Source organism: Lethenteron reissneri, chromosome 20 (genome assembly GCF_015708825.2).
Source record: "Lethenteron reissneri isolate LAM-NWPU_2019-01 chromosome 20, ASM1570882v1, whole genome shotgun sequence".
Taxonomy (NCBI): domain Eukaryota; kingdom Metazoa; phylum Chordata; class Hyperoartia; order Petromyzontiformes; family Petromyzontidae; genus Lethenteron; species Lethenteron reissneri.
In genome coordinates, this window is record NC_083798.1 from 15,057,615 (window position 1) to 15,084,948 (window position 27,334).

At 39.8% G+C, this 27,334-nt stretch overlaps 2 protein-coding genes across 12 annotated transcripts in view; one reads left to right on the top strand and one right to left on the bottom strand.

Moving 5' to 3' along the window:
• Positions 1–15,050, top strand: part of LOC133344840 (RNA-binding motif, single-stranded-interacting protein 1-like) — a 282,596-nt gene extending 267,546 nt beyond the window's left edge. For 5 of the 8 annotated variants that reach the window (XM_061555074.1, XM_061555075.1, XM_061555069.1 and 2 more), the window contains 8 exons: positions 2,421–2,464; positions 2,670–2,763; positions 3,820–3,870; positions 4,962–5,006; positions 7,962–8,072; positions 8,953–9,033; positions 11,596–11,688; positions 12,539–15,050. In XM_061555074.1, the coding sequence (XP_061411058.1) occupies positions 2,421–2,464; positions 2,670–2,763; positions 3,820–3,870; positions 4,962–5,006; positions 7,962–8,072; positions 8,953–9,033; positions 11,596–11,673 (504 nt within the window). In that variant the 3' untranslated portion in view covers positions 11,674–11,688; positions 12,539–15,050. Of the gene's footprint in view, positions 1–2,420; positions 2,465–2,669; positions 2,764–3,819; positions 3,871–4,961; positions 5,007–7,961; positions 8,077–8,952; positions 9,034–11,595; positions 11,689–12,538 lie in introns of all 8 variants that reach the window. The other 3 variants (XM_061555071.1, XM_061555073.1, XM_061555072.1) reach the window with 3 other exon arrangements.
• A 1,102-nt stretch (positions 15,051–16,152) lies between these two features.
• Positions 16,153–22,294, bottom strand: LOC133344500 (zinc finger CW-type PWWP domain protein 2-like). Of its 4 annotated transcripts, none has more exons than XM_061554473.1 (6): positions 22,151–22,294; positions 19,574–19,881; positions 18,515–18,665; positions 18,316–18,427; positions 17,488–17,594; positions 16,153–17,287 (listed from the first exon to the last, which is right to left on the bottom strand). In XM_061554473.1, the coding sequence occupies exons 1-6, from the start codon at positions 22,169–22,171 to the stop codon at positions 17,096–17,098; spliced, it is 891 nt and encodes a 296-aa protein (XP_061410457.1). In that variant the 5' UTR covers positions 22,172–22,294; the 3' UTR covers positions 16,153–17,095. The 4 variants fall into 4 exon arrangements, with proteins under 4 accessions (XP_061410457.1, XP_061410456.1, XP_061410459.1 ...); XM_061554472.1 differs by having other exon boundaries at positions 19,574–19,905; positions 22,151–22,282; XM_061554475.1 differs by lacking the exon at positions 22,151–22,294 and adding an exon at positions 21,179–21,203.
• Positions 22,295–27,334: the final 5,040 nt, after the last annotated feature.

The following is a 27,334-nucleotide window of genomic DNA, read 5'->3' on the forward strand; positions in this document are numbered from 1 at the left end:
CAGCCAAACGATATGAAACTATCAATGGGACCATTTGCCAGTGTCAATGATGAAAAATAAGAATAGGTTTTACCCTTTTCTGGCAATAAAACATGTGTTAAGATGTTCAAACACCAAATAGATACCTTTTGTACGGCATCAAGTCTGCATTAACCACACGTACTTGTGGCAAAACATGAAAACAAACATGCTCTGACAATATATGCATTGTCCCTGAAACTGATTGGCCGGCAGCAGAGACAGCATTATTCATGGCATTGTCTCACCGGTGTTTGACCAGAGAACACCAAAAGGCGAACAGAAATGAATCTCTTAATTCAATGGATACAGCCCTGAGTCCAAGAGACCCGACATGATGTCTTTGGTCTAAACGTTCGGTAAAGGTGCAGCCCTACAAGCGCTCGCTCATGCTACCGCTGGCAGAAGGGTTTTCACTTGAGGGCACTCTAGAGAGCCTTTCAAGAGATTATTCGGGCAAACGTCTCGGAAAGAGGTGTGAGCACCCACACTTTACCTCACCACACGCAACCTGCCGTTCGACTAGCTACTGTGCACCCATTGATACTGCTTGGTGGACAGAGGTGGCGGGAATGAGTAAACTTGCCCCATTGTGTCAACTCCAGCCCGTGGAGACTGAAGCAGCAACCTCTGAATTGCAAGTCAGGTGTACGAACCATTTTACCAGGGCTTCATTTTTCACTGGACATTTTCTTGGTCGCCAATAGACTTGAAGGTAGCGTATGACTATTTGGTTACAGCCATGGTGATGGGTATACTGCATCAGCAACCTCAACAGAGCCAGCTAAATTTAAGTCCTCGCATCAACCAAAATGTTTGAAATTCTCAACCCTAGGGATACTGCCCTGAGCCCAGGAGACTTTGGCATACACGCATGACCTTACATAAGACATTTAACATCTTATTATATAAAGGGATCAGATGGTCATGTTTTGTGAGCAAATGTACATTATTACTTGCACGGGTGCTCCAGACCAGGCCGACAGAACAGTATTTCAGGTTTGCATCCGAAGGTTAACAGTGCTAGAATGACAGGTTTCATTTATATGAAGTTAATTATTTGGCATTTGTGTTATTTTATTTTATAATCACATTTATATAATGTAGGGGTGTGATGGTGTTTTGATTTCTCAATTACAAGCAATTTCTCGTAATATTGATTGTTAAGCTCCTGATACATGCATCAAATTTTTGTATGAAAAAAACATTCCAATTTATATATGCAGTTTGTAAAGGATTCAAAATACACAAAATGCTCAATAAAACATACAGTGTCCCCAAGGATATTCCCAGCAATATTAGATATTTGTTTTTTTATGGGATTGAGGAAAAAAAAGGTGTAAACACAACGAGAAAAGATTTACTATATTGGAGGATCTGCTGTTGGCAGAGTCATTAAAACAAGCAGTGAAAATTAACTACAGGAAATAATTGAAGAATTTAACAAAGAAGGCTGCAAAGCTGGGCTTAAGTTTAATATGGGAAAACAAAAGTTACGTCCAACAAGTTTGCTACAAATTAAGATATTTGTTGGAGGGACACAATTGAATAAACATAGCGCAGGCAGTCCTTGTTAAAGATCCTGCCAGCTCAATGGGGAGTACCAGCTCAAATCAAGTCTGAATGCGAGTCTTTCTAGGGCACTTATTGAAGGCGGATCAGGATCAAAATGATGAAATAGAGCTGCATTTTATTACAAAAAGTTTTCAATGCGTGCAAGTTATACGCAATAACATATGCACCATAATATTCAGAATGACCGTTTTGCTCGTGAGCAGTGCATCACCTTGAATCGGAGAAAAAGCCCAGAAGATGATGTCACTTTACTGCCTCCAAAGTCCCTTCATTCGCATTGTATCCACGCTATCTTTGTACTTTTAACATTCCATCTTTTATTTTCAACCACTGACGTTACGTTTAATTCGTCACGATTCAAGCTACAGGATCAACTCTTTAAAATTCTGACATCCAGTCATCGTGCACACCGGGTTTGGTTTTTATCTGTCGGTTCCCTTGTATAGTGTTCACATAAAGCACCTTGTGAGTTTATTTTGGGAGAATGGTTTTGATTTTCTCATTCCAGAATGAACACATTTAAAAAAAGGATCTAAATTTAAATTTCCAAAACATAATCCGGCAATAATTCCACGATGTGTTTTATGGTGTTTACTAAATCTGCGCACAATGGGACATCCGCCAATTGGTACGAACACAAGCGTACACCTCGCTAACTCCATGCCAGATGGGTTTTGTCTTTTTGCTAGATATGCATAGACAGCCTGTGCATTGTGCAGTTGTGCATAAATTGTAACCCTTTATTCAGTGCCCTTTTTTTCCCCCTGCTCGACATGGCCAGCTGAGTTTTTTTTTTGTTTAACGCACGACGCTTCTCTGCCTTTCAGACCGGCATCGCCGTCACATACGACCCCACTGCTATCCAAAATGGGTGAGTGGTTGCTCGCACTAGCCATCCCCACATTGGTGGAGGCGACTTTGTCAGCGAGTAAAATTATAAAATTTAACACTGTGGTGTGCACAGAAACTGCACATACAGCACTTGGGCTGTGTGTGGTGTTCATTTATTTTTTATTCTTCTTCTTCTACCAAAACCTGAATTTAATACCGCGCATGTTCGAATTTTCCTCCTGCAGTTTCTACCCATCTCCGTACAGCATTGCGACAAACAGGATGATAGCGCAGACGTCCATGACACCGTATTTAGCCTCCCCCGTCTCCACTTACCAGGTGTGTGTGTATGCAGTGTGTGTCTAACACCCACGTGCTGTGAAAATTAAAGTGCCCACGAGTGTGCATTTGCATGGTGCTGCTTGCCAATGAGTTTGCAATTGAACTTGTAAAAGTTTTTAATAAACACAACTCCATTCTGTGTCGTCACGTAAATAAACAAATATGCTTTCATCCATCGGCCTTTTGACTTTTCATACCAATATTATCAAGCAGCATTTGTTTAAATATGCAAACTCTGAACCGGTTTTGACCAACTGAGTCTTATCAGCAGAGTCAGGCGTATTTCATTGAGTTGATATATGAACATGGGAAGGATGCTTCGTATTCCCCTTTGTGCGATGGTGAAACCAAAGCCATTTTTTTTTGCAGTGACCCTAAAGCAGTCATTCACATTTTCTGAGAAATATAAATATCATGTACAGAGAAAAAAAGAAAAAAACATTGCTTTGCGATGATTTGCAGTTTTGCTCAAATTCCTTTATTCAAAAATGTATCAATCATGAATTCTTCCTCAATTCCATTTTGCTGTGACTGAGAGGGAACCTCTGCCAAGATTCTTTAAAAAAAAAACACTTGTAATACTTCATCTCAGAGAGGGAAAAATGTGGTACTGTGTTCTACCAAAGCATGGGAAACTGAGAGCCTATCATTTTGTACAATGAAATTCCACACGAGTGGGATGTCTCTGTGTTTGCTCATGCAATTTGAATACCTCTTGTAAATACTCCGTGTCCCTATCTAACTGTCGGATGCAATGCACAGAACTAGTATTGTAGTCCTCGCTGGGTAAACGGGTTAACATTGAATGGCCTGCTGCATTTGGGCGCATGGAAGAATAACATCAGTCAGTGATTAATTAAGCTTTGTGTCAAAGCTAAACAGATGGCAGCATAGTGGAACTACACTGCACGTGTATTATTCATGCCTGCTAATTGAATTGACTTTGCAGTATGAAGAGAGTAGCCTTTTGTGGTTCTTCTATATTTTTAACAACGTCTTGCGTACAATGCGTGGAACATGGCGAGCAATTGGGTGGCTCGTGTCCCCTTGTAGGTGCAGAGTACATCCTGGATGCCCCATCAGCCTTACGTCATGCAGCCCGCGGTAAGAGCCACCTGCTCGCCACCACCACCCATGCCTATAATCTCCCTTGCACAGTGGTGTCTATTACTATGCAGCACTGCACCACTTACATTGCCACTGGCACAAAGGCCTCTTTGAGGTGTCTGTATTGTCGCTGCCGGTTGTTCAAAAAAATATTGCAAATGTGGATGAATTAATGTGATACGGTCATTCGGTTAACACAGTACTTCTGGCTGTAACGTTTACCGTGGCCATGACCGTTGCAGAAGGATAAGGTTAGCGGTCACACTCTTCTTGTGATGGCAAATTAGCCGCAGAATTCCCATCGGTGCCTCCGAAAGAATGTTCCCTGCTAATTTAGCTCGTCCACAGCCTGGCCTTGTACACTAACAAGGCCTTGACCATTGCATCGGTGCGTGATGTCCCACCGATTCCGTGATGGGAAAGTGGAAGGAAAAAACAACGAACGCACTGAAGCTGTAAATGGCAGTGACAGTGTCATACAAAATAAACAGCGGACAGAATGCCCAAGTAAATTGTGAATTGGTATGTGCTTGTAAAATAATGCATGTTTTTTCCCACACTCGAATTATATGATCAGTATCTGATAAGGGGAGGAGGAGAAAGGGGTTTCAGCTTCTGAATCATATCTATAAAGTAACGGGAATGTACCGTGTTTAACGTCCCACTCTTGCGTGGTGCCAGCCATTCTTGTATTCGGCTCACAAACTGCAGAGTTTTATTTCCTGTAAAAATATGACCTCGGCAATGGATCATGTGTTTATAGCCATCACTGGGTATTGTTTTATATTGCTTTTAAAGGTTGTGTCCTCCATATAGAGGAAAATGATACATTAAACTATAAAACAATTCAATTTGCCAATATCGTAAGCCGATAAATATAATTGTTTTATTTTCATCTCGGCAATGAACATCATTGTGTAATGTAGTTTTAATGTTTTCATTAAATTGCTTATATTATCACATGTAGATTAAAACTTAAGCTAGTAAGTACTGTAATTAATCATTCTATTTAATTTAATAGAATACCAACAAAATTGTTAAGATTAATGGAAAGAAAACCCTCTTTTGCTTTCATCACAATTGCACAGCTGGTTTATATAGAAGAGAACGGAAGTAGAACTCTCCAAACCAATGTAAATATCATAATAATTCACCGTACCTGTGCCCATTCGCATGCATTCACCAGAACCCGAGCATGTGCATGCCCCCCCCCTCCTGCTCCCCCTCCTCCCCCCAAAACAACTCTCCTTTAACAACACAGTTAAGCACGTAACTTTATTTCATTGTACAACGAAAGTAAGATGATTTAATCTTTGAATGTAATATATCAGTAAAAAAAGGAAATTAACACCTCAAATATATACATAATGTATGTACATTTTACTTTTAAGTCAAGTAAAGACTGGATGCATGCATGTTCTACTTTACAAAGGCTTGCATGGTGGTATAGCGGCTATAAGACTGCATGTATACGTGTGTCTCTCATTGCCGTCACACATGATTGAAACCATTTGCCTGGAACTGGCCATTACAAAATCAAAACACATCTGCCCGTTGCTACGACACCGTCTATTGGTGCACGAGAAGCCAGACATTATGCAGTTTTGTTCATGCTATTCACATTTGGCTCCTTTTTTACCGATGATTAAACAATCATTGCTTACAGGTGCATGTTTCGACCGATGTTATCAAGATTATGTCAAAAAGTTAAATTCTGTAGTGATATAGTAATTTTAATTTGCCATTCCAAGCAAGGACATAGGCTTTGTAGTTGAAGGCTCCTGATTAATTTATGTGTGATTATGTGCACTTGTGTGCAGTTTCTCACTAAACTAATTTCTTCCTCAAATATAATTTCCTCCTCTAGTGGCCGATTATGCTGCACTTAGCATGCACCCCTTTCCAGAGTCCTGGCGATTGTTAATGCAACCAGATCACGGTAAAGGAGGAGAGAGATGAAGGGCAAGGTGAAAGTGACGATGAAGCCATCTGCCCTGGCACGGCCGTGCGGAATTATTGGGCAGGCCAGCCATTTCCCATCACCAATCATAAATGCGGATACAGTCAAATGAATCAATGCTGGGGGTCGATCGGTGGTAGGCGCGGTAGGCGAGAGTGCAAGAGTGAGCCAAAGTCATTTAGATAATGGTTGGCTGACGTCAGTCGAGCGGCTGGTATGGCAATATGTGTACATGTGAAAAGGCAGACAGGAGCCAGCCGGTGTCTTCTGCTGATTCTAGCAGCGTCAGCCAGCCGCTGGTAAAAAAAAAATACTCGTCTCTGGAGGTTACCCAATGTTCCTGGCAGAGCTAGCTTAACCTTGAACATAACTATGCACAAGGTGAAAATGAGTTAAACATACTGTACACATTGTACGCACTGAGAATTGCTGTATTTCGAATTAATTAAACGCCACATAAAGGGTTTCGAGGTGAATCAATTGCCACAAGGTTGGTTTTTTTTTACACTTTTTTTTCTCTCAGGATCACAACCATTTCTATGGTGGTGTGATAAGGTTAATTAAAATGTCCCCTGTGTTATTTGATTATAATACTAAATGTATCCGTTACCTTTTGTACTTTAAATTGTCTAAATATAGAATGAATTCAAATAAAAGTTATCAGCGGAAATACAATGTAATGCATGCAAATGTTCTTGTTAGATAATTGTACTATTTCAGACGTCAATTGAATTTGGGACAATTTCTTTAGCCGATGAATACATTAAATTAGCGTACATCATCTAAAATTGCAATTTATCTGGATCGTAAAATGTTTCATAATTCCGCTAAAATATTCAGAATATGGAAATTTAAACCCAGGCTGTGGCCAGTGGCAGAATCATTTGCTGAAATGGCAATAATCTACAGTGAAGAGCTTTCTGATACTGCTCATGTTCAGACAGTGATTCATTAATGGGAACATAAAGGGTACATCGACACAAAAAATGAGGTCACTGCCTTTAGCGACGTAGCTGTTCCACTCCAACAGCTGTGAGAACGCAGATGTTGCGCTAAACAGCACACTTAGGACAGAATAGACATTAGTCTGCAGATGCATCAATTAACCATAAATTAGAAATACAATTCTCTTATGGTTGCACATCAGTTCTTGATGACGCATATGGAAAATGTTATTAAAACATCCCCCATGTATTACATGGCCGCACTCTTTAAATGCTGTAAATTCCCAATGCCCGTAATAAAAGTTTTTTTTTTGTTTCAATTAAAGGGCAAATAGTGGAACAGCGTAATTTTGTCCGAGTCAGTTTTTTTTTATATTTGCAGAATTAAACATAAGTGCTCTATGCCTGGTATTTCCACTGTACATTAATTAACATTTTCACTTTCTGCCAAATTAATAGATTTTTCGGGGGCATAAGTGCCATGGTTTATCATACCTTCAGGATTTCCTGCAGTGCTTATAACTTTGCAGTCAATAGGCTCGGATACGTAAGAGTGTAATTATTTTACCTGGCCTTGCTTTACATCTACTAGGTGAAGCTGCATCTGGTGGGCGCTTGTCCAGCACAGACTAACATTTTTGCAAGGGTGCCTCATTGATCTACATAGGTGGCTTTTCTTAGTTTGATTGTGCATTATACGGCAATTTAATGTATTACTTTAAAAAAAAAACATATATTTTGCATATTATTGTATGCAATTTTTGATGATGAAATACAATGCTCGCAAGGCATTACTCTGTCTACTTAGCCCCACCGTGTGGTCACAAAGTAGTAGACACAAATACAAAGGACATCAGAACATGACGAGTAGCTTTGGCTGCAAAAGCATAAAATGAAACCCTTGAAAACCATTGTACATTTCTTATCACAGATCATAACCCCACGCACACACACACCGCATTGATTTATGTTTTGGAATGCCATTTAATGTATGTGCATGATCAAGCCAGTGATTTAAATTAAAAAAGCATGTGCCTCTATAATTCCAGATTAACACGTACTTTATCATTGTCACCATTTCCGCATCAAAGGACTAATTGCTTGCCGCTTGATATTGTGAGCAGATATTAATGGCGTGGCGTGTGATCAGACGGCAATTATCCTCTTTTGCCGCACAAATCCAGGGCACTGTGCTGACACCCCCCATGGAGACAGCAATGTCCATGCAACCGACAGGCATGATGGGACCAATGGCCCAGCAGATGTCCCATCTCTCATTGGGCAGTACCGCCACAGTGAGTGAGCAGCCTCCTTCCTTCTCTACCCAACACATTTCATTTTCTTTGTTTATTTCCCGCAAATACGGGCCAAAATTATGATGTGGAAAATACGGCACAAAAATAATAGTTTTCGTGTTTACAATGGAGAAAGAGAAATACAAATATCTTCGCGTAATATTCCAAATGGGAAAAGAATTGTCGTGTCCCTCGGTTCAAATTTTAGTTTGTGCGTTGCACAAATCTCATAAAATGCAACTGTACAGAATAAACCATAAAGTGTTATTGCTTAGCATATCTAGAACCGTATATTGGGAAGATGAAGGGGCCTTACTGGGATTATTTATCAAAATACTACCGTGGTAAGATAAGCAGCTTTCTATGAGTAATCACCTGTTTTCTTCAAACACAGCTTGGAAAAGGGGTTATTAATCAGGATGATTTATGCAGTGTCAAATATAAGGGCCATGATTAATTATATACACGCCTTGTATGCAACCATTTGCACATTTAAACCACATTGCATACGAGAAAGCAGTTGTTAGCTGAGATAGAAAAACAATTTCAGGTAGAGATAAATAATACATTGGTATACATTTGTAAAATTGCCAATCACATGGCATGTTTGTCTTGTGACATCCGAGCCAAATATAAGATGAAAACGTGGATTTAATTCTTAAATAATATTCTGACTTAAATTACACAGGACCGTAGTGTGTGTGTGCACGCAGGTCTCCTAAATGTGTATTTTATATATTACTCAATGTTGCTCACTCAAATAAAACCTGTGTGAATTTAGCATGGAGCTTGAATAAAATTAGGCTCCTGTTTGAAACAACAGATGCTGATGTGTTTATTCTAATCTTCGCACTCGTTTGTTTTCTTTTTGTCTCTGAAGTATATGCCAGCAACAGGCCCTGTGCAAGGCACATACATCCCTCAGTACACCCCTGTGCCTCCAACACCTGTTACATTGGAGGTGAGGCCCATTTTCTCTGACTCACGGTTTGGCATGGCTACTGCATCATGCAAGGAACGTCACACATGCAGGAACATCTGAAATTATGTTGGGTTCGTGTTAGATTATGTTGAGGCAAATCAATTGGCATTTATAAATGTTTATATGAATTAATGTGATAAAAGGGGCAGGTTTATGAGGTATGGTTAAACAAAAGTGAGTGTTATATGAAATATTTGGTTTCTCTTGCTACTATTTTGTCAATGCCATCTGTAATAATAATATTTGAGCAAAAATCTTCCATGGCCTCGGTCATGTTTAAATATTTAAACATAACCGAGGTCGTGAACGATTTTGAAGACATTGGGAGAGGTTTTTGCAGTGCATTTGCAGGTGAGTCTTTTATATAGGCTTAGGATTGCGTTGGTGTGAATTATTTTGGGTATTTCATTTCAAAACGTTCCAAAGGGCACTAAGTGTGGATCAGAAATGTGAACACTGACAGAGAAAATGGAAAAGAATAAAAGTGTGCAAAGGAGCATGGAGAGGTGCATGCTTGGCAATTACACTGAGAGGCAGGAAGGGGATTAGAGAACACATGCAAGATAAAGACGTCATATTAAGTAAGTGTCCTTGGGCAAAATGCATTGTTAGAAGGGATAATGGCCGATGGTCGAAATTGGTGATAGTGGCAGCCAAAGGGCAATACAAGCCTGATAGGATGATCACGGTGGAGAGGAAGCAATGAGATCGGCTCGTGTGCAGTAGTTCCATGAATATTTACATCTTGAGGTGAATAGGGAGCAGATACTTTTTTTGTTTGTTATTCAGTAGGGAGTAGGTAGATGTCACAATTGATTGCAAACAGTTGCACAGAGTTGGAATTGTGAACAGTAAACAAAGGGTTGTTATTTCGCAGAATCCCGAGAGATGAGGGCAGATTTGGGAGGCCTTAATCCAACAGTGACTTGGCCATGGCTGATGATGAAACAGAGGGATGTTATATAATTTTTGAGCAGTAGGGAACAATGAGCAGCTTCTTCTTCATTGTACCACAGTTATATTGCATTGCTTCTTGTGTTTAGTAATTGAGTAACGTTACACATTAACAAAGTCTGTTTTGGTAAAGTCACGTAGAAGGGAAATAATAAAATAAAACATATATTAAACAATAAAAATTATCACGACGTTTCGATTGCAACACAAGCAATCATCATCATGTGTGAAATCCACGGCAAGAAATTTTGAAGAAAAAAAAGACTTTTTTCAGAAAATGTGAAAAAAAAAATTCAAATTTTCTTGCTGTGGATTTGACACCTGATGATTGCAGTCGAAACGTTGTGATAATTTTTATTGTTTTATATTTTTATTATTTTATTATTTCCCTTCTACGTGACTTTACCGAAAGAACCAAAAATATAAATCCCTGCAGTCACGAAAGCTTTAAATCAAAATTTTAAGTCTGTTTTATACCGTAACATAATGTTTAGGTCCGTTAGCTTTCAGCACCAGTGTTTTCCAGGATAATTTGTTTAAACAGGCACACTGTGGACTGGTTTCAACATTTTGATCATCATCAGCACAGTGTGGTCTTTTAAACCAATGCTGCCTTTGTCTAACTTCCCAAGAAGTAGAATGCAAAAATGTGGCCAGAGAGGAAAATAATAAACAAGGCCATGAAGTATGTTTAAGACCGTGGGAGAGTTGTTTATAGTTTATTTGCAGGTGAATGAAGAGATGTTAGACTTTAAAATATGGAGATCAGAGGTTTAGTGAGTCTATCGAGAGAGAAAACGTTTAATAGATTTATTTTCTCAGTTTGGTGTGGGCCTGAAAAATATAGGAATTGCATCCCATTATGGTGGCTGCTCATTTGTGGTTTCATTGCAATAAGCACTCAGAATGATATTCCCTATACCCATAGGTAGTGGAAATAATTGTGGCTGATATATAAATGTTTACAAGTTGCACATGTTTCCTTATTTCTTATGTTGAAAATGATTGATCGAAAACAATAGAGCACAAGGTCGTCACGAGCAGCACACGTGGTAGACACAGAAGGCGCAATGGTTCTGTTTTTTCATGCGACAATATGTTCAGGAGCTACATGCCAATGTCAAGGTCTGCTAGCCACGACAAGAGAGTTTGTGTAGTTTTGCTTCTCCTCCCGTTGACGGAGCACAGACTACAGTGGCTTACTATATGGTCTATAATTTAGGTTGCATGACCACAATAGCATTGTGGCTTGTCTTTCATTTTCCATGTGTGGAGGTGTGTTTGCATCAGCCTGTTGATGTTCTGATGTGGTTAATGGTACATCATCGTCTTCGATGAATGTCAAAGCCAGGAGGTGCGATGTTTGAATCCTTGGGGCGAACTTGTGCTGTGTTTGATTAACGCAAACTGATAAGCAGGTTTCATGGTGCTAAGCCCTGTTAGAGCCACTCGCCAGCCTATGTCTTTCACCATATTAGCATCTTCATACGATGAAAAATACACGTGAAGGCATTCAACCACAGGTAGGAGGAAAAAAGCCGAACAAAGAATGTCTGCTTCATGTTGTCCGCTATTCGTGTGTTGCAGGAGCATGGAGGTCAGCAGCAACAGCAAGTAGAGACAGCACCTGATCATGGTGCCTACACCTATCAGCAGGGCAAGTGACAGTCAGAGTTAGGGGTGAGCATGGTCAATATAGACGATTTTTTTTTCTACATTCACCTAGCCAAAGTTTTCCCATTTGTAAGAGTTTTTTTTTACTTTAAAGGACAAACCATGATTTCTAAATAGTTTTCCATTGTTGTCCAACTGGACAAGTGAATTCAAATGCATGGAAATTTTAATGGATGATGGTACATTCTTTCCACTGCATGCAGTTTTTTGTTTATTTTTGTTCTCATACACAAGTAAGAAATGTAGTGTGTTGCTTGTATGGATATATAAAGCACAAGTAGTATTCATTAAGTTAATGAAATGTTGGCACATTCTGACAGTTTGAATTGTAAAGTCTCTCATATTTTTAAAGAAGGTAAACAAATAAAACACTTAACACTGCAGACTAACTCGATGATAATGCATATATGCAGAAATATGAGCCAAATGGGAGAGTACATTGCTACAATGTAATAAAAAATACATGCGTAATATAACCTCGTTTTTCATATTGCAAATATTGCAAACGTCCGTGCTTTTGTGGTGATGTGGGTGATGTGTGTACCCATTGGCGCTAATTTAGCCATTTGCATTCTGCCTGCCCTTCACGCATGATGGTTAATTTGCTGCTAATTTATGTTGTGCAATGCACAGATAGCCCTTCACAACGCACGCAACATAAATGTTTGCCTGGCAACATAACAAAGCAGCATGACATTGCATGTGCGCAGGAGTGATTGAAATGCGGAGAATCTAAACACATTACCTATGTATGTATATATTTCATTTTACATGTATATTTGAAAAAAGTTGACCGAAAAACATCATTATGTGGCTGATTTGTTAATTTAATACGAGTTTTATTTTTGTTTTTCAGAAAGTATGTGGAGAGTGTGTTCCAATCAAGGTTTTTTGCTACAGCAAGTTTTCACGTAGAAGGTGTCCGTTTTGCACAAGCAGGAAATCAAGAACTTTTTATTTCATGAAACAATTACCTAAAACTGCTATTTTTGGTATGAGTTCTTTCGAAGAACCTAAATAGTTCATCTGATTGCTATGATCTTCAGATTCCTTTATTTTGCTATGGAAGAATTATTTTTAAAGAGAATCTGTCAAACGTATTGACTTAAATATTAGGTTGAAAATCAAAACAAGTGAAAAGATATAGACCTTGCGAGTGGCTTGAATGGGTGAAGTCTCGAGTCAGGCTGGAGTTTAAAAAGTATACTATTGAGAGATGCATTCTTTATTTGCGTTATGTTACGTTTGTTTCGTTCCCCTTTTTTCCTTCAAGATAAGACTTAGTATTAGGTTTAGTTTTGTTTTAAGAACTAGAAATTTGAAGAGTTTTTCGAGTTGCTATTTTTTATCATGTTTTTTTTTTACGAGCGGTTGGATTCTCTTTCCTTAGGGAATATTTGATAAAGATGTTTTTTTTCTGTTCTCACTGGCCTTAAGCTTTTTAACTTTTAGTATCTTTTCAGAAAATAACACATGATTAATTAGTTTAGGTCACTCAGCTTGGGGCACAAATTTAGTCAAAAGCATTTTGTCAACATTTCAGAGTAGATCTTCATTTGTGGAAGAGTTTACTTTTCCCAATTGCTAAGCTTAGAAACATAGACTAGAGGTGCTTTTATTTCGATTTAAGTTTGCTTTACATGAAAATGAAAAAATGAAAAACATTTTGTAAATCTCAAAGAAAGCTTTTTTAATGAGTTTAAATCAAATGGGGAATATGGCGTTTCCAATGAAATGTTTTTGATGGGTGACAAATAAAGGGCAGCATTAGCAGAGGGCAAACGATTTCTTTTTATTATCATGAACCATGTCTTGAAACTCAAGTCATTTATTGGGAATTAATGAAATACAGTGGTTACATTATACATGCTTTAAGTATGGCAGCTGATGATTTGGTTAAATGTATACAATTGTGAATTGAACAATGTAGAATTTAATTTGAAAATCAGTGGACTTGTCATGAGAAGACGTTTCTGATCAGTACCAAAGATGTGCAAACCAATTCCCTGTCGATGATATGTGTTTCTTGATGCATTACAAGTTATTTTTTTGTTGTTTATTTGGCCGGACCATGTTTCTTCTAGTTTTTTTTATTGTTTTATTTCTTTTTTCGTGATATATACGCATGTTCAAAGAACTATAGATTTATTTCACTACAGATGGTGACAAAAAACCCCTTTGAAGCTATGAAATACAGTTTCATTCTCCACAAAAGGTATTAAAAAAAAGCATTACTTTTTCAATAAATCACGCATCATGATGTATGTCGTTTGTTCCAATTAAATCTTTAAATTGACTTCATCTACAATTGAGTCGGCAGCACTTGCAATTTATCTACCTCAGGTTGTGGTGTTATGCCAGCTGCTTGCCTGACTGCGACAATCAGATGACAAATTTAACAGGTGTCCCTTTAATTATGAGAAATCAGTAATTTCATAGCTCCAAATTGTCATTGAGGAAACATTTTAACGTAAAAAAGAATGTTGATTTGTTGATACATTTTTGTTGTTAGTCACTGTTTTTAAATGAGTGGTTGAATGGTTTGATGTTATGTCTTGGTTGATTGTTGTGAGCAACAAAAGCGCTTGATGCATGATGCTGTAAGGTCGACAAGTGTGAGATTGTTGTAAGATTGGACGTGGAATGGTGCAGAATTGAAATAATTGGCAATGCTGTAAAAATGTATGTAAATTATACACAATTAACTTCCAACCTCTGCAGCAAAATCACAGTTGTTTGTTTGTGGCATTGTGTAGAGTCTAAATGTTTGGCTTGCTAAAGTTTCTTTAAAAGTTTTTGCAGCTGTAATCATCACACGAATGTTGTACTTCATCTTTATTATTTGCATTAAATGAAGTGTATTGTGTTTTTTATTTTGTAGAAAGTTACTTATATAGCGCCTTGGACTAATTTAAATGTTTGAATAAAAACAACGCTGCGTAAGCTTTTAATTAAACTCTACCAAGCCCCTTAAAAAACGCGACTGCAGTGAAAAAAACATCATTTACAGTCTACAACCGTAAAAAAATTCTGTACATAAAAAATCAGTTCCATCTCATTTTACAGCCATTTACTAAGTTAAGTAAGTTTTAATTTATAAAGAGGAGACCTTTTTGTACAGATGCTCATAGAGATGTCTATATGAACAACAGAGAGATTTTTATTTTTGCTGTTCCTGTGCCACAACCTTGCCAGGGAAAGGGTTATTTGTTTTAGGTTTTCTTTTACTCCCCATCAGATAGCTGTCGGTTTTTATTTCGATTTTATGGTAGGTAGCTGTAGTGCACGCTTCTGTAGAATTCTGCAAACTGTCTTCAACTCTGTTGTCAGCCCTTGACAATTGTTTTAAATAAAAATGTTGCAATAAACGTTTTCGGTGTTGCTTGTTTTACTCTATGAATGTAATTGTTTTCCCACGTGAAGCAATGCATAAAGATGCACTTTATTTTTATTCCTGCTTGAATTTCAGTTTAACATTTTCAGTGTAATGCTGCCATCATTCCGACATTAAATTTATATTCATGGAAAATTTTAAATAGTTTTAACTTGTAGAACAATTTAAATCGTAGCACCAATTGATGTGTGTGGAAATATTATCAGTGCAGTTTATGAAAAGAATGTTTCATTGTTTGGAACGCATCACCTCGGTGTCATGATTAACACTTGAAAATTGTGTAAAAAGTGTGATCGATATGTGTCGTGTTTGATGGCACTTCATGAATTTTCGGGCAAAAAGCATAGCACAAATTACATTTCCTATGACAATATCTTCTATCGATTATTATCACTGGTTATTACCCACTCACAGTCGGGCAGACTTCCGCATTTGGCACTACAGTATTGCCCATTGTCCGTTAGAAATTCCATTACCATTTCTACTTTTGTCCTGATTTTATCAGCTGCATCTTAACTCACACCGGGTTTTTTTCCCCCAAGGCCTGTGATGTTTCTAATTCAGATTAATTATATACCCCATTCTCTCTCTTGTATGCACTCTGAACTTGGTGACCAACGTTCAATTACCGGTCATGAGTAACATCAGTGGCATAGAGAGGCCTTCATCGGTGGCGCCACGGTGGCGAGATGTTAACTACCTTGCCTGGTATAAAGGTTGTGGGTTCGATCCCGACCCTGACGCCTGTATATTTGGAGTTTGCTTGTTCTCCCCGTAGTTGCGCGGATTTTTCTCCAGGTCCTCCAGTGTTTCGCTCCACATTTAGAAACATGCGTTTACAGTGTTTGGCTGCTATAAATGTCAACATGATAAGCCACTTAATTGGGCTATAATTTGTGGCCAGGTCGCTTCTGAAAAAGAGTGATATAGCTTAGTGGGACTTACCTGGTAAAATTAAAATTGTCTAGTTTTAGTTTCATCCATTGGGTTACAGGGAATACAATATATGGTTGCCTTTAAATATACACACACACTTGGTTGTCATAGAATAAAGAGCATTTGGATGAAGATTTTATTAGTAAGCCAATTTAAGAAACCATAGAATAAAACAGAAAACAAGTGAAATCTACAATCAACACACTTGTTTTATTTTTAATAAACCATTTTAATTGTAAAATGTACATGTTGAGTTTCAGGGGGGAGATGAAAATTAAATCTCATCTGTATTTGGTCATTGCTTATATATCTCCACCTCATAACAGCCTAATGGTAAACTCCACATGCAGGCTAACTGCAGAATGTGCCGTTAGTTTACACTTATTTGATGAATTACAATAGATGCCCCTCTCTTTAGCTAAAGGCCCTTTTTCTGTACTGTAATTACAAGTCATTACAGCATTTAAAGGCCTTTGTGTAATTAATTACAGCAAAAGTACATGTATTACGTGTCACCAGCAATTCGTGCATTTAAATAGACTAAATTATTGTTGTACTGCTCCAAAATGATATAGAAAATGCATAGCAAATTAAAACAGGTGTTATAGTTCAAATTTGTATAGATAACACTTTTAATGCAAGTGATATTTCGCTATACATCACTGTATTCCAAAGGAAACACTATACAGTACATAAACTATACATATCAGCAGCATAGGCTAATTGGTTCTTTGAAAATGTCAAGATTTATCGGCACAATTGGACGAAACAAATGCCCTCTAAAGATGTTAGCTCTATTAACCATGTCCAGCCAAGAAGAAGTGCTTGCATTCCTTTTGCCAGAATAGACTATATACCACAGTAATAACAACGGAAACGGTGAGTTAAGATAACATGCGGCAGCATTAACATTTACAATGTAATTATTATATGAAACTTTGCCAGGTAATATTGTGCATATTACGTGGAAATAAAGTTTAAATTCCACAGCGAATAAGTGAAATAGAACAAAGTTTGTTGGTTAGTTGTGTTTTTACATGTGACATTCTTTTCACAAGTGCTAAAATACTAAATGCTGTGGTGTTAGCCATCATCTTGTAGCCAGGCAGCTGTTTCTTCCAGCAAGTTTTCCATCTCCTCATATTCATTGGATAGACTAGAATGCTGCATTTCTACAGAGTCGTCTGAATATATTGTTTTAGCTTTCACAAGCTCATCTGGACTGTCCTCATCATTTTGAAAGCTCTCTTCGTGAAATGAACGTTGAGTGTAAGGCTGCAAGCATATCGGAAAAATACAGATAATCTTAATAACGTAATGTTTATATAGCTAATTTAAGACTTCAAATGTAGTTAAATGTCAGCACGTCACTGAACAGGTATTCTTCTTTAGGTTATTTCAAATTTGCATGCATTCTCCTTAATAAAGTACCATTAATGCATTTTACAGGAATGATATGCAAAAAAATGTAGTACCTGACTATCACATTTCTTTTTGTCGATCATATTTTCATTCAATATATCCACCTCCATGAGCAAGTGATATGTTTCTTGCAACATTTCTTCACCTGTGCTGTTAGAACCTTTTGGTTGAAATCGTAAAAAAACACATCAGTTCATTCATTACATTCAAGTGACAGTTTGCAGCAAAAAAAAAAGTAGACCATGAATTCAATCCTGGTACACACTCATGGATATATGTGCAAATACATCAATTGCTTATATGGTATAGCAAAACCTGTCAAAGCTGGACTCTAGTACATTGGAACTCAGGGCAAGCTAGGAATACCCAAAACAAATATTAAAAGCTTCAACCAAAAAAAATCCAACCCGAACACTGTTCCTTCGCAAATGAAACGAGATCCAGTAGGAAACGGAAATTGCATACTGTACTTAAATGTTGTACAATATAGATTCTGAAATCCGTTTCCATGGATGCCATGTACTGTTGTTAGTGCTCTTACCCTAATTTTTTGTTACATTAACAAAAAAATACGGTACATTATTTCAGCCTGTCAAAATATTGCATAAGCCTTCCACATTCAGTGAACCTCACTCAGCCTACACCTGCTGTTTCAGTGATTGTGGAAAGGATGAAACCCTTTTTTATGATATTTTAAGCATTCATTTATTCATTAGGTGTTTATTACATCGACATGTAATTGTACTATAATTGTAGTATTTGCTCGTTAATAGTTTTCAGTTACCAGAATCAAGGCAATTAGTCCAGCTTCGAGAGATGTTCCTGTATTTTTTGTCTTAGAAATTGCATTAGCATGCCTTTGCATTCCCAGCCTTCCTTACCTGTAAAGTGACATAAATGTAGTCTTTCTTCACAGGGTATTGATATCATTTCATTCGCTTCTTTTAGTGCTGTGTTCAGCCAACCCCCGTTTCTGGCTTTAGAGGGCACATTCTGAAAGATGGCAGTGTTTAGATAAAGTAGAGTACACATTTAGAAAAAATGGAATTCAGGGATCTCACTCAGTGTGTGCTTGCATACCTTTAGTTGAGAAAATGGTTCCATTTGTTGTACGTTAATCCATTTTCTACTCCGTGGTTGACCAAGGTATTCCACATGATAGCTGACATCATTATGTTTTCGGTTCATATCCTTGCCATTGTCTGGGTCTGGACACACAACAGCTGGCCATCTGTAATATAACATTGGCTAATTAACATCAATTCATAATCATTAGTTCCTAGCACATTCTGGGACTGTGCATTTTTCTTAACCTTCATAAAATGTTAAACATCTGATAAAGACGTTTTTCAATAAAATACATGTTTCCACAATCGGAAAATCATTATTAATCCAATAATGGATGACGGCCTCCTCAAGCCATTACCATCTCTCAGTCTTGTGATGTCATAATACATCTATCAACTGCACATAAACTAATTTATTCACTCCGTCTCCTTGGTGAAAGTCCTCTTATGCTGCCACTGTCATTCGTCTCAACCACTGGCCGTGAACCATTCGGACAACGTGTCCTACCTAAACCCACATACTTTTTCTTGAAGGTCAAAATTACGTCTTTAACTTGCATGTTCCCTAATTCACGTCTTCTGTTTTCTGTATATTCATTAAATCCAATGCATGCAACTTTGTTTACTTTTCATTCCCATAAAACATTTAAACATTTACAAAGGTTGTTTTCCCAATAACATACAAAATTTACAACAGCATTTGGAATTAATACTTTAGCAGTTTTATGTTAGTAAATAGTTTAAGCAGTGTTACTACTCTTGCATAAAATATTATCTACATATTTCAGCACTGAAAATTACAATAGTTATATTGAAAACCGAAATTATCATGTGATGCTATATTCATTTAAAAAAACAAAGTGAGAAATATCATGTCATTATGTCGCCCAACAACAAAAGTTTGAATAACCAATAACTGAAAATACATATTTTAAAACATACAAAGAAACGTGACACTATCTTGTTGCCAATAATCTCCTGAATCTCTCTCATGACTAGCAGACCTCGACATTGGCATTTAGCTCCTAAACATATTGCAATACGCAAGAAAATAGCCACGGATAACCCTTACCGAGGATAGCCTGTCATTTTCGCCCACACGAGGCTGCCCGTTTGGTAATTATGAGAAAACACCACTTCCAGGCCATGGCAGGTGAGCTCCTCAATGCTGGGGTAGGGTTCTTCAAGGTCCTCACAGGAACTGTGGGAAATGTCGCCGTTCATGTGGCAATACCATGGCAGCTCGACCGCAAGGGACGCCATCTCCTTGACCGAGATGGACCGCCACTTCTGACAATCCAAGTGCTCACACTGCACCCAGGCCAAGTCCTCCTCTTTCTCTTGGTCGCCAAGCCCCTTGCTTCTCCTTGAGGAGTTGTACTGCAGCGACAAATGTGACACACACTACCACGATTGGTTTGCCACCTGTCCTGGTTTTCCAAGGATCCTACTCTTTTTGAGGTAGTAGCTGTCCTGAGTAATCTGTAAATCCTCCCGGATTATAAAATAATAAAGTCCCAGTTTTTGTAAATTACACGTAGTTCTCTCTTCCGGTACTATAAGATAATATTTCCATAATATGTCCCTGTTTTTTGTACCTCAAGAGGTGGCAACCCTAGACCACGGCTTTGTGAGCACCAGGCACTGATAGAAGATGCTATATATCTCATTATTGCAGGTGGATTATTATAAACATGTTAATGACGAGCAGTAATTCAGGGGTAGTCCCGACAGTGACCTGACAATTCCCTCGGGGCCACCAGTGAGGTATTGCAATCTTGTAAACAGATGGAGTGGTGAGTGCACAATTGTGAAGTCGTTTTTTATATTCGTTTTTTTTTTGCTTTATTTTTAAGTTAATTATGCTGTCGGTGGGTTCATATGCAACTAATGTACATGCAGATCGAACCTCAAGAATAAATACAGCAAGACATTTAAATATAGGCATGCAATATGAACATTAAAATTATATTGAGGCGAATTAAGAAAATACTAAAGTACTATAGGAATTACAGGTTTCCCTCGATTTACGAACATTCGGTTTACGAAATTTCACGTTAACGCAATTAACAAATTGTGGACGCTTTTCGACTAACGAAATCGAATTTCCGCGTGAACGAATTGCACATGGCACGCACCACGAGATCATCAAACCAGAAGCACCCAGCCAGGCTGCGTCAACCATCCGCGACATTGTCACGGTATTCCTACAATGCAACAGCAAATGCCTCCACATCACTTTTTCAGTAATTCCAACACGCAGATCGTTGGTGAGTTCCCTGAAATAGTTCATTCTCTTTTTCGTTTGAAATCAATAATTACTCATTCGTTTACTGTTCATATTCTTTACATATTTGTTTCTGTATTGTGAAAAGGCATGCAGATGTAAATGTTTAGTATAAGAGTAGAGTTGAAATGACTGTCCGAAACACATCCCTAGCGTTTTAGCATTAAATGAATGGGAAACGCCATTCCGATTTACGAAATTTCGTTATATACGTGGAATACCTATATATATATGTTTCCATCTATTATTGCAAACAGTTAAATGTAGTATTCCTCCAAGGATATATGGTAACGTTCAGTACTGTACAATACTTTTTGTCAATCCACTGCTGGATAAGAACCTTACACCCCGTTGGCTTATTTTTGTTTTGGGACCATAACTTCACCACACCGGTCAGTGAAGGCGGGGAGGAAGCACGAAACAAATAGATTCCTGCGGAAGGAGCTGGTAAGGAACGTTGGGTTGCTCGGTCAATGGCCAGGGTCAACGGCGGCGTGGTGTATTCCGCAAATACGCCCGACTGTGAGGGCGGGCACAAGCCGGCGTGAGTAGGTTAAACGTTGAGTTTTATAAGGGCACCACGGGGTGACCAGCCCCTCCCCACCCAGCCCCTCCCTCCCCACCCAGCCCCTCCCCACTCAGCCCCTCCCCACCCAGCCCCACCCCTCCCACCCCCCCACCCAGCCCCTCCCCACCCAGCCCCTCCCCACCCTCCCCTCCCCACCCAGCCCCTCCCTCCCCACCCAGCCCCTCCCTGCACGACGGACGGACGGACGGACACAATAATCCCCTGTGGGCTGGTGTAAACAGGAGGTTCCTACCAGTAATAGAGTTTGCTCTCCATAATAGTTGTTATGTGTGTTTGATCGCGTAAATATATAATGTGTCGTTAAAACCCGCCACCACCCGACACAGCGGTGTGTTGGAGAGCCAAGCCACAACATTTACCATCTGAGTACGACGAGATTTGCTCTCTACTGCTGTACTGCCCTCTGCTGACCACCGTGTAATCTTTTGGACAAACCCATCCGAGTTCTGACGGGCAGATTCCGGGCGATTTGGTCACACGCAGAAATAAAGTGTTGAAGTAATGGTACAGCGTCTGAATATAACAATCTTGTATGAATAAACATTTTATTAACATCGTATATTACCCCCCCCCTCCCACCCCCACAGAGCCCATTAAATGGCTTAATAACCTCGAAATACTGTACACGTATAATGTTGCCATGAGAAATAATAAGATCAGGATGCTGTGTTAGTGTGTATTTTGGCAGTGGTAATTACATTTGTAATGCATAATTATGATACCATCAGGCGTATTTGCAATTATAATTCGGGCTTTTGGAGCGATTACGTCACCTTCCGTTTGGCTGTGGCCATTGCCGAGACGTCGTGACCCTCACGCGGCGTTCGCGCCTTTCGCCCTGCACGTGACCCCTCACCCTGCACGTGACCCCCTCACCCTGCACGTGACCCCCTCTCCCTGCACGTGACCCCCTCACCCTGCACGTGACCCCCTCTCCCTGCACGTGACCCCCTCACCCTGCACGTGACCCCCTCACCCTGCACGTGACCCCCTCACCCTGCACGTGACCCCCTCACCCTGCACGTGACTACCCCTGCACGTGACCCCCTCACCCTGCACGTGACCCCCTCACCCTGCACGTGACTCACCCTGCACGTGACTAACCCCCTCACCCTGCACGTGACCCCCTCACCCTGCACGTGACCCCCTCACCCTGCACGTGACTAACCCTGCACGTGACCCCCTCTCCCGGCACGTGACTCTCACCCTGCACGTGACCCCCTCTCCCGGCACGTGACTCTCACCCTGCACGTGACCCTCGCCCTGCAAGTGACCAACCCTCTCACCCAGCACGTGACTAACCCTCTCACTCTGCACGTGACCCCCACCCTGCTTCGCTACAAGGTGTGGTGATGATGGGCCGGTGGTCGAGACTAACGACGGAGGGACAGCCAAATGAGGGAAAGACGCCCGCCAGGATTGCGATAACCGCGGAGACAGAGCAAATAGATCAGCTCATGTGCAGGGACGAGATGGATTGTGGCTTTTGGAAAGGCGTTCATACTCAATATAACCTTACATTGATTATTATATGCTATAAATTAAGTCAGTAAAATCTATTGGTATATAGAAGTTTGTCCGACATGCAGCTTATCTTGTTTCATGAGTTCACATTCACACTGCCATGTTACTTGTACAGTAAAACAGAGTACAGTATTGTGCTTTCCGTCCCGTTGCATTCTTTTCGCGCGGGAAACCGCATGGCAATGCGTCCTGCAGATTACTGTGGTACAACAAAGGTCAACTTGGGAAGTGAAACTGGAACATAATCAGAATAGATTTTACCCTTTCTGGCAATAAAACAGGTGTTAAGACGTTCAAACACCAAATAGAAATCTACACAATTTTGTAGCTGCTCACCCCAGCCAATAAATGCTCTGATAGTGCATTGCCTTTGTACTATTCGCCTTTTGGCGTTCTCTGGTCAGACACTGGTGAGATGAGGCCATACAGAAGGCTGTCTTTGGTGTAGGCCAATCAGTTTCAAAGACTGACATATATTAAACTAGCTTTACTACCCGGCTTCGCCCGAGGACTTGCATTCACCACGCCCGGCCGCCTTTGTCTCCCCAGTGGCAATGTTCGCACACCACAGCAGTTACTCGTTTGAGGCTGAGTCGACCAAGGGGAGGCCCAGGAGCGGTCTAAATAATAATGGTCATTGGTGGTGGCCATGAGTGGGAATCGAACTCGGGTCGCCGGGTTCGACGCTTCCACGTGCGCGGATCACGTGACAGATTTGACGTCAGATCACTTGCTGTGCAAAAAATATATGCATTATTTAGCCACCCCCCCCCCCCCCAAAAAAAGAACAAAAGTGTAATTTTATAATTTTTGCATGGTGTACAGTCTGGCAAGCACCCACATGGCACATTTCCAGTTTGTTGCATGTCGGGAAGTACGCTAAACATTTTGAACAGACACACATATTCACAACTTTGCCATTTATATATACTGTATGGAGATATCAGAGAATGTTTTTTGCATGTTCACCACAAGTACGTGTGGTTAATGCAGACATGATTCCTTGCAAAAGGTTTCTATTTGGTGTTTGAATATCTTAACACATGTTTCATTGCCATAAATGGTAAACCCTATTCTTATGTTTTCATATTATCAGGGCATGTTTGTTTGCATGTTCACCACAAGTACGTGTGGTTAGTGCAAACTTTATTCCTTGCAAAAGGTTCCCATGCCTGTCAAGCCTTTATCAACCAGTGCCTACCTTATTTAGACCAATTCGGACCTTAGTGGTCACCCTGTTGCCTTATAGATCTCAAAGTGCATCCTACAAAGTCCCATCACAAGGGAGAAATACAAATAAATAGACAAAAATGTGCCCGTATTTAAACGGCTGTATGCCATATGCCTGTACAAGAATGTGGCTAAACCGGATGTATTGACAGGTATTGGTTTCTATTTGGTGTTTGAACATATTAACACCTGCTGTTTCATTGCCATAAAGGGTCAAAACCTATTTTGATTTTTTTTAATATCTGGAAAATGCATTCTTACACGTTGTACATTTACCAAAACTTAGTCAATTGTAAGCGAGGCAAATGTACAGCAGAGGGAGCCACCAAGCAACGTTTATTTGTTTGATTCCTTTTTGGAATAAAAACAAATGAGACTAAAGTACCAGTGTCTAGCTGGTTTCGTGAGTTCTCTCTCACCTGGTTAAACTAATTCAGCTGACTAGCCAGGGACCGATAGTGAAGAATAAGAAAGGAGTTGTAGCCAAGGAATGGAGAGCCGGGCCACAAAGGAGATGGAGCGATGAATACAATCATCCAGATGTATTTTTTTTGTTAGATCGTGTAAAAGATAAATGTGTCGTTAAACCCGCCACCACCCGACACAGCCAATTAGTAAGGTTTGTCACGTTAACAGAAAATTGGCTGTCGGGTAGTGGCGGGTTTAACAACAAATGTATATTTACACGAAATAACCCAATACAACTCTATTATGGATATTGGTCCCGAAAGCCTGTTTTAAACTGATTCCATCGCAAAATCGCGAGGAGGCGGCGGTGGTGATGGCGTGGGGAGATGTCTTCATCCAGCAGTGGATTGACCGTGAATGATGATGGACTCATCGGTATACGAGTCTATGGATTATACCTGACATCAAATGAATGACGGTATTCGTTATTTTCAAGAAAACGTGACAGACCGATGCGCACGTCTTCATTAACGGAAGAAGAAATATCTAAAAAACTCCACGAACTTTCTCGGGATGCCCTCTTCGCGGCGAGCAAGACCTCTCGACATTGGCATTTAGATTTAGATTTAAAGCTTTCGTGACTGCAGGGATTCATCTTCTTGGTTCTTTCGGTAGTCACGTAGAAGGTAAATAATAAAATAATAAAAATTTAACATAAGATACAATTCTCACGACGTTTCGGCCACAACTCATTCGGACGCTGTCTTTCCGACAGCCCTGTTCTTCACCTGAGGACGGCTGCTTGCCTTGTGGCCGAAACGTCGTGAGAATTGTATTTTATTATGTTGTATTTTTATTATTTTATTATTTCCCTTCTACGTGACTTCACCGAAAGAACCAAGAAGATTGGCATTTAGTTTCTGAACATATTGCTGCTGCTGCTGCCACAGAATAGAACCTGACATCAAACAGACCCTCTGCGATTGCCATCACAATCCGCACAAACTCGTTCATAGAAATCGAACGTGGCCGAGCGTTTCGAATTATTTTCGGTGCTGTTGTTGATTTGTGCCAATGTGTGCGTGTGCAAGTTCGTACGTTTTCGGGGTTGGTGGTATTTTTATTATTTTAAGGCCACGGGAAAATCCCAGCAATGACGAACTTGGGGGGCTGACGCTGACGCAGCACCGTACTCACGGGGCTAAAGGCGCACGCGAAAAAAGAATATCCAAAACCACAACGTGGCCGATTTCTGAGCGACGAGGCCTTTTTATGCTCTAAAAATCGATACGGCGTGGACAAACACGTTACAGGTAATGGCTGATGAGTGTCAAAATGTACTCACGTCACTATGCGTGCTATTGTAATGTATAAGGGGAGCGAGAATTCACTGGCATCGCATACCTGTCAACCCCTTATCAGTGCCAACTTATCACAGACCAATTCAGACATTATTGGTCACCCCGTGGCTTTATAAATCTCAACGTTCATCATACAAAGTCCCATCGCAAGGGAGAAACACAATAAACAGATAAATGCCCTATTGACTGTACGCCGTATGGACTCGAAAACTAAATTTCCATGTACAAAGCTACGGGCAATCCGTGTGGGATGCCAGGTATGTCATCATCAGCCACGTTAAACGCCCATCAGCATTCAGTGAAAGCCATGTAAGGTGGTAGTAGTAGGGTTTTACCCTTTTAAACTGGTACAAAACTGACACCTTTATTCAAGGCATCATGTTTGCAATGACCACAACACAAGTAGTCAAAAAAGCAAACAGTGCACTGTGTTTGAGTTGTACGCCTTCTGGTGTCATCTGGTCCAACACCAATGGGGACAAGGCTCTAAAGAAAGCCGTCTCGGGTGTGGACCAATCAACTTCAAGGACAGTGCATATTATTATCATTATCAGAGTTGCTTATTTTTGTTTGCTTTTTTGACTACTTGTGTTGTGGTCATTGCAAACATGATGCCTTGAATAAAGGTGTCAGTTTTGTACCAGTTTAAAAGGGTAAAAACCTACTACTATATTTTGCCACTGGTAAAAGAGATCTCATAGTGTCCATGTAAGGTGGTTCGAGATCAGTTTAGTTTCCACTCTCTCTGGGCTGCACATTTCGTCTTATTATTAACATCAGCCATGATCGATCCGCGGCTGGATGAAGGTCTCCCAATCCCATAGTCATCCAAAGACATCTAAACCTCGTGATGCATCTGCACGCAAGATAATGCCATCGTTCCGTCTCCATGGCTCGTCCCCACCATCGGCTGTCACTCGACTATTATTTATTCTTGACCATAGGCCATCATCCCTTTCTAGCAACGTGTACTGCCCAAGCCCACTTGCTGTTTCTTCATAATAAAAAAAATTTACTCGTAAAAACTAAGTTTTTCACTCTAAATCCTTTATATGCGTGGCGGCTAGAGTCCTCTCGTCCTCTGGCTTGAGATGGCTGCCAGCATTAAGCAATTGGTAATTAAATATTTTTAAAAAATTCCCTAAACAGTGTATAATTTTGAAAAAAAAAATTTGCATGAACATAAATTGTCACGCACAACGAGTCTGTGTGCAAAATGTCAGCTCGATTGGATCACGGGAAGTGGGTTAAAAACGACCGAAAGATTTGCACGGTCGTAAGCAAGCAAGCAAGCAAGAACTTAATATAAGGATTTAGAAAAGGGAAATAAAATAAAGAGACACAGAGAGAGACAGAGAGAGAGAGAGAAGAGAGACAGAATGGGTTGTATTCGCTGCGCGTTGTTTCGACAGCGTGCGGTAATCACGTGTTGAC

Bases quoted from the DNA above. Each gene is read 5' to 3' on its own strand.
- LOC133344500 (XM_061554472.1), bottom strand. From the start codon at position 22,171: ATGGCCACAGCCAAACGGAAG. The intron at 19,906-22,150 runs GTGACGTAATCG...CAATCGTGGTAG, and splicing joins TGGCCACAGCCAAACGGAAG to TGTGTGTCACATTTGTCGCT. The intron at 17,288-17,487 runs GTACTACATTTT...ATATGCTTGCAG, and splicing joins AAAAGAAATGTGATAGTCAG to CCTTACACTCAACGTTCATT.